The 15,941-nt window shown below is 35.3% G+C and overlaps 1 protein-coding gene across 1 annotated transcript; it reads right to left on the reverse strand.

The window, feature by feature from the left end:
* Positions 1-1,140: 1,140 nt before the first annotated feature.
* LOC144443644 (neuronal acetylcholine receptor subunit alpha-10-like) lies at positions 1,141-8,655 on the reverse strand. Its single transcript, XM_078133187.1, has 5 exons — positions 8,470-8,655; positions 4,921-4,965; positions 3,187-3,296; positions 2,198-2,730; positions 1,141-1,655 (listed from the first exon to the last, which is right to left on the reverse strand). Exons 1-5 carry the CDS (start codon positions 8,653-8,655, stop codon positions 1,141-1,143), a joined length of 1,389 nt encoding a protein of 462 aa, XP_077989313.1.
* Positions 8,656-15,941: the final 7,286 nt, after the last annotated feature.

Consider the following 15,941-nt stretch of genomic DNA (forward strand, 5'->3'; position numbering starts at 1 on the left):
AGCATTCCCAATGCCAAATTTGTTGTCAACCGAACAAAATGTCACCGTTGTATGAATTGTAACAAGTCTTTGAACTGTACTTTTCATGTCACAGGGAAATAGTCAAAAATTCCACACACAACCGTGAAAGTCCAGTGACGGCGACCGGACGGTCGTCACGCGATCGTAAACATGAATTCCTAAATTGATGAAGGATATGAAAATTACCACCACAGAGGGTGTAATTTTTGCTTAACTAGAACAACAAAGCATATCACGAACATTTATGTACATTTAATGGAATACAGTACGCAAAACAAAGACGCACTCATTTTTCAGCTGATGGTTATAAGTTTGAATATATCGCTGAGTGATATGCAAATAGTAAACATTACGTCATACTACTGAGCAAACGCGCACTCTGATTGGATGATAAAGTTAAGGCTGACATGTAAACAACCGCATTGCAGTTATCGGAGTGGTGCATGATACTACGCTCAACAGTATAACGCGGAAGTGATTTTATTTTAAAATGAAACAGCATTTTTAGACACTCAAAAATGAATTCATAGTCGCAGGTGACGTATAAGTATGTTATTTGCCAAATACCGTTCCACATCTTGCTGCTCGAGTTAATTTTTCCGGTATAACGGCTCGCCTTCGGCTCTCCGTTATTACCGGAAAAATTACCTCTCGCAGCAAGATATGGAACGGTATTTGGCAAATAACATATACATATACGTCACCTGTCACCAATCTCGCTTTCTGATTGGTCGAGAGCCCTGCAGATACACAGGCGTATTTTTCACCAACAGCCGTATTTTTGCTTGTTGTATCACGTGATCACTGCACGTCCCCTTGTAAACAAATCTAGCAGACAACTAGAGATCGAGCTATAACCAGCATTTCCAATGCCAAATTTGTGGTCAATCGAACAAAATATCACCGTTGTATACATTGTAACAAGTCTTTGAACTGTACTTTTCATGTCACAGGGAAATAGTCAAAAATTCCACACACAACCGTGAAAGTCCAGTGACGGCGACCGCACGGTCGTCACGCGATCGTAAACATGAATTCCTAAATTGATGAAGGATATGAAAATTACCACCACAGAGGGTGTAATTTTTGCTTAACTAGAACATATATTCATACATATACTTATTCTTTGCCTTCGCGACTGCTCAGGAAAAAAACAAATCCAGCGTTTAAGGAGAGTACACAAATGGCGTATATCCAGACAAACATCCTATCCAGGATTCTGGCAATTTCTTTCCATTCCTGTGACCATTTCTTGTAGAGTTGTTCTTCGTAGGTTTCACCAGTGCCTTCAAATGCCACATTGATCTGATCAGCAGAGATCTTCCTTTCATAGTTGGTTTCTTCTCCAATCTCCAAGTTATTGGCATGGTGCTTCTGGTCAGATTCACTTATCTTATCAGGCTCCCCAAGACGAATTTCCCCGTTTCCTCTTTTTGGTTTTTCCATCCAGGATTCACAGTTCTTGTACAGAGATGTCTTGTTACAAATAGCATGTGCCAGATAGTTTAGGACGAGCTTCCTTAAACATGGTGGTGCTCTTCGTATGGTAGGTCCACAAAAATGTAAGTTCAGCGTCGTTGCTGTGGTAACACATGACAGTGCCACCACTACGATAGTAAGGAATAGGTATAGCTCTGCTAAAGATAAAATTCAAAATTTATTTAACACAGTCATTATAGTTCAATATACATCTTGACATTTAGTGGTGCTATTTCAACTAGTTGGGGTGGAATGTTGAGTTTCCTGGCGTAGTTATACGTTTTTTAAAAGGTATTTCTTTCCTTAGAACAACTTTTACTTTCAATTTGTAGCTTTTATAATGGACAAATAGCTATCTTGTAGTTGTTATAAGCCGATCTAATTTCATGATTTGATACGTTCGAAAGTATTAATAGCTAAATATCATGAAAAAGGCCACGAATGAAACCCAAGGACGTAATCCTCACTAATCGTATGGAAAGGTAAAGCTTCGTATCTTGGGCGTTAAAATGAGGCTGTTGACATGTGGAGTGTGCAATTTAGTTCAACAGTGCAGTGTACACATGACAAAACAAAATGCCACGATTTCGATTCCTTGTGGACTTCATTTCCGTATTTGCTATTCTAAGGGCATTGACAATATTTGTGATACACAGTCAAATTATGCTATGTGAAAATAAGGGATTTGAAGACTTACGGATATAGGGTATTCTTTCTGAATTTGGCGGCATAAAATCGGACACCACAGAAAGAAACATCATCAGAGCTAACATACTGGATATACAGAGAGTAATTCTTTCCCCCGAATCTGATGGCAAGTAGAATGCAATAACGGCGAGGGAAGATACCAGGAAGGCAGGTACAACAATGTTGAGCAAATAGTACAAAGATCGTCGTTTCAGGTAAATCGTATATTTGACTTCAGCAAAACTCTCGGGGCAACATGGGAAGTCCAAAGTGCTCCTCTCAACGTCCATATTAAGAATTATCCATTCATTATTTCGCACAAAGTCATTTAAATTAGTTCTATTGTCAGGTACAACGTCAATTAACTTCAAAGGGTATATCCAGGAACCAAACTTGAAGGCACATTTCTGGTCATCAAATGGGAAATAGGTGGCATCAATGAAACAGCTAGACTTGAATACGAATGGTTGGATCGCTGTCACTTCACCAGAAGATTTGATTCTGACGTCAGTATCATAATGTCTTTCAAATTTTTCTGTGGTTCTGAACAAATCATGATAAAAAATACAATTTAAATAAACATTTAATAAAAATTGTTGTCATTTGATAGACAAGACTAGCTGAGATGCGACGAGACGAGACTAGACAAGACTAGACATACTAAACTAAACAAAATTAATAAATTAAATTAAATTAAATTAAATTAAATTAAATTAAATTAAACAAAAGTACAATTAACTTAACTAAACATTTGTCCAAGAAGATATGTTTGTGACATCTCATAGCTCATTCACTAAGTAACTTAATGTCAAAATTTCGTATTTAGAAGTTCTTTAGCAATGTTTAGCCGATTTTAATAAAATGTGTACATTGTAGGTATGAAACAGAATCATAATATTTTGAAAGTACATTATTACATCAACCTTCATGTAGTTCATGAAGTACTTTATCGGGCTGCTATATCCCTGACAACTGACCTTTCATGTAGAGTATACGCACCTTTCATGAAGTACTATATCGGGTTGCCATATCTCTGATATCGGTAGTTGAATTTCATCTATACCATCATAATCATTCGGATTCCATTTTAAATATTCATCGGTCCAAACCTGACAAAGAAAAGTCATGAGAAAAATAATGTCAAATGTAACTTCTGTTCCTAATATAAAGAAAGTCGGTCCTGAAATTTTCGACTGTACACATATTTTTGATGGAAACTTTTTACGACACTATTCACACCAGCGTCTCTATTCAGAATGATCCATCCAATGACATCTGACGAGGCCAAATAGAGTCACAGGTAACAGGACGCCACACTGCTCAATATCTTACAATCTTCCTGAGGGAGGCAAAGATGTGGCTGTTCATGAGATCCCGGAGTGCTATTCTATTCTGTTTGCACAGCAATTAGATACACATAACTACAAGAAAGTTTAGCTACGTTTTATACCGTTGGTTAGTTTTATCAGACATGTTTTTACATGTTAAAATAAAATATAGCAGGTTTGCTTCATTACTTAAAATCTCGGTTTGTGTTGACTACGTTTTGGAACGGTTAATGTAGCCTCATTTCCAAAAGTCGTTATCAAAAACCTGTATGTTTCGAGGTACAACCAGCTAACGATGTATCACGACAGCGACGAAAACAGGCTAAAAACAAAAAGAAACAACAGTTGCGTGTTTTCGATAACCCGACCGATCATAGTTTAAGTCGCCGATCTTAAACATTAAAAGGAAAAGATAAGAAATTCTTTGTCGTCTTGACCTTCAGGCACGTCCGTTTTCTCACCCCACTACTGTACGTACATATTTCATCAACATTATCACACATTGGGTATTCTGACCAATAATTCATTTGCTTTTGGGTTGAAGTAATATTTTTTAAAAATACGAACAAATAATAAATAGAGTAAAAAACAACAAAATAAAATATTTTCTTAGGCCATGTTATCGGAAACACACAATTATTTATTTCGCTTAAGTAAGCGTCTGGGAGCGATTGCATGAATTTGATTGATGGATTGCGTCAAATGTTGACCACGATAATTTTGATCGCAATCACAGTCGTACTGTATCTATGGAATAGGCTATAGGGACTTACTAGGATAGACTAAACATATTCTTGTTGGTGTGTTAGATTACACAAGTGGTTGATAGCAGCGCTTTCGTAGTGATCACCGTGTGATCAAGATAATAAGCAACGGGAGGCCCTGAAAACATTCATTAGAAGACCATAAGTCTGTGAAACTCGCTAACAGGGATGGCACACTGCTGCAAATAAATGTCTATTGATAGCTCATATAAACATGTCCCGTTCGCTCGTCCTTTTGGAGTGCCAAGCTTCCCTCCAATCTCTAGTGTACACTCATGTATTAACATTAAAGTTCAGATTGATATAATGAATGTGAATGGCTAAATAATTACTGGAAACCTAGGGAATTCTAGTTATGTATTGTTTTCTTAACTGACTTAAGTGTACTCCTTTGACCTGAATTCCATGGCCTTGAGTAAAGCTTACTGACCTTTTAATCAAAAAGGGGCATACTACGTATACGGTCAAGATATGGTAATTTACTAAAATTATGAATATGTAATCAGTAACACTAGTATAATGTTTCGTCGACGAGTGTAGTTTGCCATCACCTTTCATAATGTTGGAGGGGACTACACCAAATAGTCTCATTGTATTGTTATGGTCTAGATACAACAGTTACAGCAATATCAAGAACATACCTGCCCACACCAACTCTTCAGGGTTATTATCTGAGCCTTCTCTTCCTGAAAAAAAAAACAACACACATTGATACCACAATTGAGAATTTTCAAAATGGACAAAATCTAGCTAAATCTCCTACTGGGGAAAGGATGAACAGCGCATGTCAGTAGTAATCTATCACACACGGTTGTAAAATGGTTACCTCATTCACTTTACTACAAACTCAACATCCAGTATATACGTATACACTGTTTCTAAGCTATAAATTAACCCTACTGCATGATTCATCATATCTTTCAATTCAATTCAATTCAATTCAATTTAATTCAATTCAATAACTTTATTTATCCCAAATTGGCAATTCATTTTGGCGGACAGAACATACATCAAATATACACATCAAATATAGACGGAAAATAAGAGGCAACAGACTGGTACAAAGAAAAAAACACACGATAAGAGGTTACAGAACATTAAAAACAATTCTTACTACAAAATGAGTATCTAAAATGTCTTATTTAAAAGCCGCACAGCGGATGGAATAAAAGAGTACTTATGACGGTTTGTCCTGCAAGTTGGGCATCTAAGACGTCTTCCTGATGGAAGGAAATCGAATTCATGTGTTAAAATGTGGTCTGTATCTAAAATTGAACGAGCCTTTCTCACGATTTGTTGATTGTAAAATGACAAAAGACTTCTTTGTGGTACGCCAATAATTTTTGATCTTATGGTGACAATTCTTTCCAGAGAATTTCTGTTCTTCAAATTTAAATTACAAAACCAGCAGATAACAGAAAAGCTTAGTATGCTTTCAATGAAAGATTTGTAAAACAATGATAGTATGGTGTTATCTACTGAAAAAGATGCCAGTTTCCGAAGAAAGTACAAACGCTGCTGACCCTTTTTCAAAATAGCCTCTGTATTTATATCCCATTGTAACTTGTCATCAAGGATGGAACCTAAATAAGGATATTGTCGTACTAATTCGACTACTTGACCATGTACTGTGGCCTCCTCAACACTATGTTGTTGTCTCCTAAAGTCGATGATCATATCCTTTGTTTTAGATATATTTAAGTTCAGATAGGAATTGTCGCACCAGTTTACAAATTCATCTAGTGCGGGTCCGTGATGTTGTTCTGACCCCTGCAGAAGTGAGACAAGGGCACTGTCATTTGCAAATTTTACAAGATGACGGCCATCATGTTTACTTCTGCAGTCATCTGTATAAAGGATATAGAGCAGCGGAGACAATACACATCCCTGAGGAGAGCCAGTACAAGTTTGAAGCGAATCCGACAGATGACCGTTGACAAAAACCCTTTGAGATCTGTTGTTGAGGAAATTGATTACCCATAGTACCATTTGGTTATTGAGCTTAAAGTTTGAAAGAAGTTTATTCGCTAGGATGTGAGGCTGCACGGTATTAAAGGCTGACGAAAAGTCTGCAAATAGTATTCTGGCATGAGCACCGGGTTTCTCAAGATGTTTGTATAACTCATTAAGGATGTACAGCTTTGCATCATCAACACCTCTTCCTGTTCTATAGGCAAATTGTAGAGGATCTAACATATCCGCTGTCATGGATTAGATGAATGATTTCATAATTTTTTCAAGTGTTTTCATCACAAGTGAAGTAAGGGCCACGGGCCTGAAATCGTTAGGTACTTTTGAATTACTTCTTTTAGGAATTGGAATGACTTTTGAAGACTTCCACATTGCTGGTATGATAGAAGTGTCTAGGGAGATTTGGAAAAGGTGTTGAAGTACGCCACTTAGCTGGTCTGCACAGAATTTAAGAGTACGACCACAAATCCCATCAGGGCCTGGACATTTGTTCACATTAATCAATTTCAAGAATTTGGCAACTTGTGCCTCATTAATTAACATGGTGTTTTCAGACAGTAACGACGTTTTCATATTTGTAATTTCTGAAGAGAAATCATGGGTCTCAAAACGGGTAAAGAATTTGTTAAAGACATTTGGTAACTCAATGTCGGTTACACCTTCAAGAGTGACTTTGGTATGTTTTGTTTCCGAGTTTTAAATTAACAGCTGCCATATTCTTGATTCCCTGCCAAGCCATACGAAAGTTACCCTGGGTAAACTTTGATTCTATTCTGTTTTTGTGCTTGAGTTTAGCATTCCTGATAGCCAATCTAACCTCCTTATTCACTTCCTTTCATATCTCTGTGAAGCGTGAATGGCATATGGCAGTAATTGTCAATTAGTGTTATATGTCACTCTTCATCTCATTAGATACATAATAATGCAATAACTATAATTTTTAGCAAACGATATATTGATCCCAATAAATGCGAAAGATCTGAAATTGTCTTCAACGGGGCCAGTTGAAACATGTCACAATTTACTGAAGGTGTATTAGGTTACTGGTTAGTAAAGTATACTATATTAGTCTTTTATATTCAGTGAATTTATTAAGATAGGATGCGTGAAAGCCGGAATGTAATGTAATTATTCGAAATATCACAAACCTAACTATAAAAGTAATATGCAATTTGTGAAATGACACCGTGTTACCAGTATCAGCCCTAATTGTACATTTCGTGTGCTTTGTTGCTAGTGTGGAAAAAAATGATAATGACATCAAACTCAAGTTATATCAAATTCCATTTTACTGTTTCGCTATTCTCCGATATTTTCGCCCGTTGAAAAGTACGGTTAATTCTGCTAATGCATCCATAGTCTGTGTACTATTAAATCGTCTGTGTGTACACCGGTTTGACGTCCTTCTCTAAACAGCGAGTATAATGACGTATCAAACATGGCCACATTTAGTGTAAGTAATGAAGCAGATGATAGATGGACTAAATTGAAACAAATTGTTTGCCTGTACTGTACACAACAGTTGACATATGTAAAAATGAAAGGTACAAGAGGCATTATACCCTGCACGAGCCAAGTTTAACAAAAAAAATATGGAATATATGCTCTGGTCGTTCTACAGCATGACAATGTCAATGCGCGTCTATTTCACGACAACGCGTGTATACATGTACATCACTAGTTCTGCTGTTTTCGAAATATGAGTCAAAACATTCAAAATTGCCATTACTTCCCCCTTCTTTTCTTTGGTATTACTGCCGCTGGTATAATTATGTTGTTCTCCAATACTTTTCTCCAATCAGCAGGAAAATATTTGTGACCTAAGGGTTAGCGACTCGTAGTGACAAATGCCCCTTAGGTCTCTCGTATTTTCCTTGGATGAACAAAGAAAAATATTGGGGAATAACATCTAAAGGTATTTAGAAGAGTATATCCGAGGATAGCCTGTCAACAGCATGGCTTGTGATTTTGCTTTGCGGTTATTGAGTCAGCTATGCAGAATCAGAGACTACACTGTAGACAGGCTACTGAAAGAAACAAAAATGGAAGCCAGGTTCATGATACCAAAAACATGCCAAAATAATACAAAATATAGTAAATTGAAATAAATAAAATAAATGAAATAAAATATATATCATGAGAAGAGACCTGAAACCCACAGAATTAAAGACAAATACCCCAGATTGCAAATATTACGCCCAGCATGCGTTGTTACTCACCAGGTCGATAATCTGGACAGGAGTCATACGATGTTTGACTATCACGGCTGTTGAACTGTTTTCCACAGGACGAATAATTTTCTGATAATGATCATTATGCAGCAGATTTTTCACCAGTTTATCTGTACTAAACTTTGCTATTGCAGCTGGTACTGCATCAAATAGAGTTACAAATAACACAATCATAATAACAGTAGCCACACATTTTTGACACATCTATCATGTTTTCAATACTATCTGACTAATACATCTGACTTATTAGTATGCAAATAGGGAAACATGAGGTCAAAATAACTATATATATATATATATATATATATATATATATATATATATATATATATATATATATATCTCTCTCTCTCTCTCTCTCTCTCTCTCTCTCTCTCTCTCTCTCTCTCTCTCTCTCTCTCTCTCTCTCTCTCTCTCTCGTATACAATGCTACATTCAAAACAACAGTGAATAACTAACAGAGACAACTGAATAAGAAATGAAACCACGACCTGTCGGGCAACACTTTAAACATTTTAAATTCTGACGGCGTTAACGTTATTTTTGTAAAGACACGGTCTCGTGCAATAAACATCAAGTTTTCTCCCCAGCGTTGTTTTAGTGATGATGTTAAATGTTTATTTCTACATTGAAATATAACACGGATAACAATATCTAATTTATATATTCTGAGTTCTCAGATCTGAAGATCACAGCTGTCAAAGGTAATTATTTTCACCATAGACCCTGCACGAGTGTCTGTTCTTTCGAATATAACTGGTAATGCCTTCGTTTACAAACCCTACTGGAGAGCCTTTACTCCAAGCGTCTGATTTTTAAATTAGTACTAATACTCTTGATCTAGTATAGTGTGTAGTTTTGAAAACAAACAGTTCGTTTCAAAAATCTAGCCTATAGGCAGTATGCATACAGCCGCTAGCTATGTATTGTCGTTCGTTCGTTCGTTAGTTCGTTCGTTCGTTTGGGGATATGTATTGCATAACTTTATGGAAATATATGGGAGTGCGACACAAACATACGTCTGGAATACAAAACATACGTTACAAAGTAAAATCCAAACGGATCTTGTCTAAATAGACCATTAACAAACCCGACATAGTATGTGCATGTCGTAAAGAAGAGTCTCAAGGTCTGTTACTGTCTTCTTCCCTACGGGATCCTGTGATACTAGCATATTCTTGACTTTTGTGAAAAACACGTTGTTTTTAAGTTAAAAAAAACCCTGTCCTTTATGATCACCCAAACACAATGACACCATGTCATGTTAACAATATCACGTATTTAATTAGTTTCTTTACTTACCCACTATCACCACAAACGTAAACAACCACGCCATTAGTGAGATGATCCTGCAGTTGCGTCTGTACTGTGTTGCTGTTTAACCCCAGTGACCTTAAGCTTACTGACGTATTAAAATTAGAATATTAACCAAGTATATCGGCGGTGGATATCCTCGAGGTCTCTCTGTAGCTGGTACAAATTGACAGATTCATTACAGGAATGATATTTTACAACAGACAACTGTTGAGAAAAACGCATGGTAAACCTATTATTGTGACATCGTAAAACTAATGTATTAAGAACTCATATACTTTTATTGCAGGTATCTTGTCCCAAATGCATTTGTAATATTCAATTACAATATAATTAGGACTCTGAGTCTCATCTATTAACCGAGTAATATTCACTTACACAATGTTTACGCTGCGTAGATCACGCTTCTTCTGCAGCTCTGATATTTGACGAGACATAATATTTTTTTTGAAGAGCTTTCAGTTTACTTCTCTGGTAATCGATGCTTTGGTGTGTAACTGAATAGAGATTGACAAATATGATCGGATATATTACATTATTTATGGATCGTATTATTTATTAGACATTCATATTGTTCTTAATGGCGTTCGCCAAGGGGAGCTTTTATCTCCACGTTAATTTTTGTCTTCTCATAAGGTTGGATGTCTGATTAGTAGTAGACTTTTGAATCACATTTTATATGCCGATGATTTAATTGTCTTCAGCCCCTCTAGCAATGGCTTACAAAAGCTTATTCATGTAAAAAGGTTTGTATGGTTGTCATAACCAAAAACATTAAAGCTTTTAAACACCCCTGTTATTTTTTTGAATGACAATGAGCTTTCGTTTGTCGACTCGTACAAATATCTGGGTGTATTTGTTCTCAGTAGCTTCATGGATGATGATGATATTACTATACAAATGTGATTACTTTACGTACGTGGTAACTTTCTATGCAGGAATTTTGCCTTTTGTTCTAGTGAAGTTAAGGTTAGGTTATTGAAGTCTTTTTGTTCTAATTTATACTGTTGTCATCTGTGGTCTAATTTAAGTTGAGAAAATACAACGAAGTTAGAGTTGCGTATAATAATTGTTTTAGAATGTTTTTTTTTATTTGTCCAGGCGGTATTATTAGGTAGTATTAGTTCTGTATTTGTTTGTTACTCAGCTTTGTCTTTTGGTGAACTTGTCCGGAAAAGTGTTTATAATTTTGTCAAGAGAGTTTTAGATAGTAGTAATGTTTATGTGCAGTGTTTTACTCATGTTTGTACCATGACTCTCTCCAGTGCAGGCACCGGAGAGATATTCTTTATTGATTTATATCACTATTTGCTTTTTTTGTATTAGTTTGGTATTTTCTTGTAAATTCCTGGTGTATTTCTTTTATGGGCCTTGAGCTTGAGCCAAACAATAAATAAAAAATAATTATAGTTGATCAAATTCCATGAAATCAATATAAAATGGCAAATAACACCAATGGGGATGTCCACCAATGGCAAGTAGGGTCATTCTGGCCATATAGCTTTTGTTTGACAACATTGGTGTAGACACTTGAATGGTGTTTATGTACGTATAACGGGTAACATTTAGAGATGACCGGTTGGACAGATAGACGGACTCAGGAAATTTCTATAACCTCCTCCGGATGGTGCAAGTTGGGGCTAATAACACTGTACTTTTCGTCTGTATCACCATAACCCCTTGTGTTGAAGTCATGGGTCTATGTTATTACTAGTTGATAGGTTCCCTAATATGAGGCTCAGAGTATTACTGATCTTCTTGATGGACTTATCGATGAACTGTATCCTTGAAACGTCGTTGACCAATTCTAGCATGGCGTAATTTGTTTCCATAGAATGCCCTAGTGTGAGATTATGATCTTCTTGATGGATGGTATTTAAATGGATGATTTGAAACGCTAGAGTCTAAAACGTTTGTTATTGCACATATCAATACATTCCTCGAAGACCACTTCGCTCGTCTCCTGATTGTCGTCTTCTCTGTGTTCCAAGGGTGTCAACCAAAATTTGGTGAAAGATCCTTCTCTTACATTGGCCCTACTTCATGGAACCTTCAGACATTCTCTCAAAACCCACCTCTTCAACTGCTAATAACTGTTTTTCTTTCTCATTTTATTTAATACACATTACCTTGAATTCACATTTCCATTAACTATTTCTGTATCCACTCTTCCTCTGCGCTTCGAGCTCTTCGGAGATGAGGCGCATTACAAATCATCATCTTATTATTATTATTATTATTATTATTATTATTATTATTATTATTATTATTATTATTATTATTATTATTATTATTACGTACAATAACTTAAACATTTGTGATCTATTCCAAATTTACATACCAACGACAAATATAGTGCAAATTGTGCTCCTAAACTTTGGAACTCCATTGGACGAAAGGCAAACATCAAATCTGGACACTTCCAAGCACAAACACTGAAGACACGTCTTTTGAAACAAGCATTTGATGTAGATTGATCTTTTGGCATGATAGAATATTTTTTCACCGATTGATTTTACATACGAAATGAAACCGTTGATGAGTAGCAGAAATGCGGTAAAACCATGGACGCCTCATCGTGGTACTCTTCTAACAAGTGGACAAACTCGTGGTACTCTTCTAACAAGTGGACAAACTCGTGGTACTCTTCTAACAAGTGGACAAACTCGTGGTACTCTTCTAACAAGTGGACAAACTCGTGGTACTCTTCTAACAAGTGGACAAACTCGTGGTACTCTTCTAACAAGTGGACAAACACTTTTAAAATTTTAGTGATTTGTTTCCACCAACTATGGCCGTTCTGCACAGATTATGAATATATTAAAAATACAACTTAAGAAGCAATCGTTTATGAGGAAAAGTCAAAATCAAGGACAACCTGCTGGTTGTGCCGGGAAATACGAACAAAATGATTGCTATTTCTTTTCATTTACTCAAGTGCATTCTATCTTCTCCGTTACAGAGATGTGTCGTTTTGATAGGCGAATACACTTGGTGAATACTCTTATGGTATTAATACAGGTCACTTTAAAAAGATTCCAAAACCAATACTATTTCACATTTCGCGTATATCTATCTACTGAGTATTGTTTTCACATATCACACTCTGCACCATCTGTATTTTAGAGTAAATAAAAGTACGAAACGGGTGTTCTGTTTGAAGAAGAAACGTTCGTGGGGTTGTATTTTATTATTTGAGGAAGCAATATTTATATGATTGGAATTCATTATTTACATCCAAATAAACGAAAGTAGTGTGTACATGTTTCCAATAACCGCCGACCCTAAACACTTTTTTAACATTTGTAAAAAATATGAGGAGAACTTCAGTCTTTTTGACCTTCATATATACGTCTGTTTTCTTTCCCGAGCGTTCATCATCAGACTATCACACAAATGATATACTAACCAACAATTCCTTTGGCTTTGTGTCGAAGCAATATTTTTAAAACTAAAAACAATCAAAAAAGAACAAACTAAACTAAAATAAAATAAATGACATAAAATCCTACCTACCTACCTGCCTACCATCAAGTTATTGGAAACACAATTTTTTTCGCCTATAATGACAATTGTTGACATAACAAACTCATCGTTTACATAGCACATGATGGCACCATTACAGTTCACAATAAAATGCCATCACTCTACAATGGTATGGCAATACGGGTAGTACAAAATATTAGTGATGTCAAAACTGTTTCAACAACCGGATTATTCAATATTACGAACATTTCTTCATCATTATTATTTCTAGTCTATGTGTCTTAAAGTGGTGGCCATGTAGATGACAAATCGGTACTTATTATGGATTTGTTATTCATAAAACAACGTTAACTTTGCTATGTTTTCCCTACTTGACAAAACAATGTGAAACAGTATATACAAAAATCCATATATGTAGTTCGATACGCTGCAAAAAGCTAGAAAGTGTCTGAAAAGTTTGATATTCTACTTACAATAACAGACATTTTACACATCTTTTAATCTTTGGCAATTGATTTACAAATATTGACTTGGTAATATTTCACATTCTTTTGTTAAGTAACCAACAAAGTAAAGTTGTTTTACGAATAAGAAATACAAAATAAATACCGATTTGCATCCATGAGGTCACTATAATATATATATATAGCTTTTAGAATCTATACAAAAGACAAATTCATCTTTGGCACAAGGCAAAACATCATAAGGTAATAAAAAGATGATATAACAGAATACAGAACACACAAAAATGTACAATTATTTAAAATACAAGACTATAATATTAAAAATATTAAACATTGGCGACTTTTAAAATTGAAATTAACCATAAAACATTAAAAGGTATCTTTATTTGTGATATATTCATGTTTAGTAAGTTTTGCAGCAGCTGGGATAAAGGAGGATTTGTTAAAGCATTAAAAGCATTCTTCCACACCCTTGGCTTCGATAGATTGTGCGACCCAATGGTAGATATTGTTCATGTAGTGTGTGTGAAGAATTCCTTAAAACTGTTCAGCCTTTCCTATGGAGTACTAACTTATAAGGATCACAAAAAGCAGTAAAATCTTTTGACTTCTTACCATCAGGCTACTAGCCTTCAACAGGCAATGTTTCAGTGTGGAATCTAATAATACCATCCAAATATACCCTATACTGTTTGGCAACACAAAACAGAGTAAATCTTGGGGTATTGGTTTATAATTGAGTACCAATGTAAATCTCTATTAACTAGTAGTGTAAATCATGTTTATGTATTCATGTTTATTGACTTGTTATTGTATAATGTTTCCCAGAGTGTGGAAAGTGTCAAGTGTCCTATACAATATGAAATCACCTAGAGTGTCATTTACAGCATGACTTTTACATTCCGTAAGAAAAGTTATATATTGGGGATGAAAAGTCTGTGTGTCTGCCTGTGTGTCTGTATCACCATTTTCTCAGAAACGGATGGCTCAATTCAAACGAAATTTGGTGCACGTAGTTTGTAGGGTAATGGCAAAAAGTGATTAGATCCCATGAATAATAATGAACAATTTATTTAATTAATAATTTTCGGTTATTAGGCTATATCCTAAGATTGCATGCTTCAAATTCAATATAATTTGGTACATGCACTTGCGATACCAAAGCGCATCTGTCTTTAAAATATTATTGATGTACTTTTCAGTTTTGATAAAGTAATTGCATATTTTGAGTAATTAGATCTATAAAAAAACTCTAGCTACGGTGAGCCATCTGTTGGCAATCATGCTGGATAATATGCAGAGATAAATTTGTATGATCCTTTCACTGTTTCATTCTCAATCAAAATTGAAAATCTCTTTTGTACTTCGTTGGGCAGATGGTCGGTCAAACCAGGTCAGCTTCAAAATCCCTGTCAAATTACTTGTCTTTCTTCAGAAAATTCTGGAACGGACCATTACACAAAGACTTTGCCAATTTCTTTCACTATGATCAAACACATAAGCATTCTTCTTTTTGTGAAATTTGAGATGTCAGGTGAGGTTTACATTTTTACAGCATCTATAATGGTGGACTACTGAAAGGTACGGCGAGTTGAAAATACGCAAAACATTTGCAGAAGCAGATATGCACAACGTGTCAGCCGGAGTTCTGAAGCTACGTTTTATCTATTGATGTAGTAACTAGTGGATATAGAATATCATGTCTGGTAGTGCAGAATGTTTTTTGCGACATGGCGTGAAGGAACAACAAACTAAAAGTTTGCCCTTATGGAAGGCGTTCAGTTTATATCTGGTTTTAGCACTTTGACACTTTTTAATGTAGTAATTTTTCACTTTATAAAGAATGTTTCAAGTTACAATGCACTTGCTAGGGACACAGTTTACTATGCATATATTGGTTGTGTATGCTTGTTTAGTTCATTTCTTGCTAAAGCGATTTGAAATATTTACTTACACTCAATCTGAAATTACTGTGATAGGAATTTGTTGTCGTTAGTAGTTGTTCACTATTATTTGCAGGTTTGTATGATTTAAGAAATAATGTCTCTAAAAATCAACTAATTATGAAAACAGTGGTAAGAAATGTATGATAAGTAGTTAATAACTGTTGACACAACTATTCTACAAAAAGTGATTTTGATTTTTTTTTGTTAAAAAATAAGAGGGTCGTTTTAATAGTTATGTAAATCTAAAATC

Source organism: Glandiceps talaboti, chromosome 12, assembly GCF_964340395.1.
Source record: "Glandiceps talaboti chromosome 12, keGlaTala1.1, whole genome shotgun sequence".
NCBI lineage: Eukaryota > Metazoa > Hemichordata > Enteropneusta > Spengelidae > Glandiceps > Glandiceps talaboti.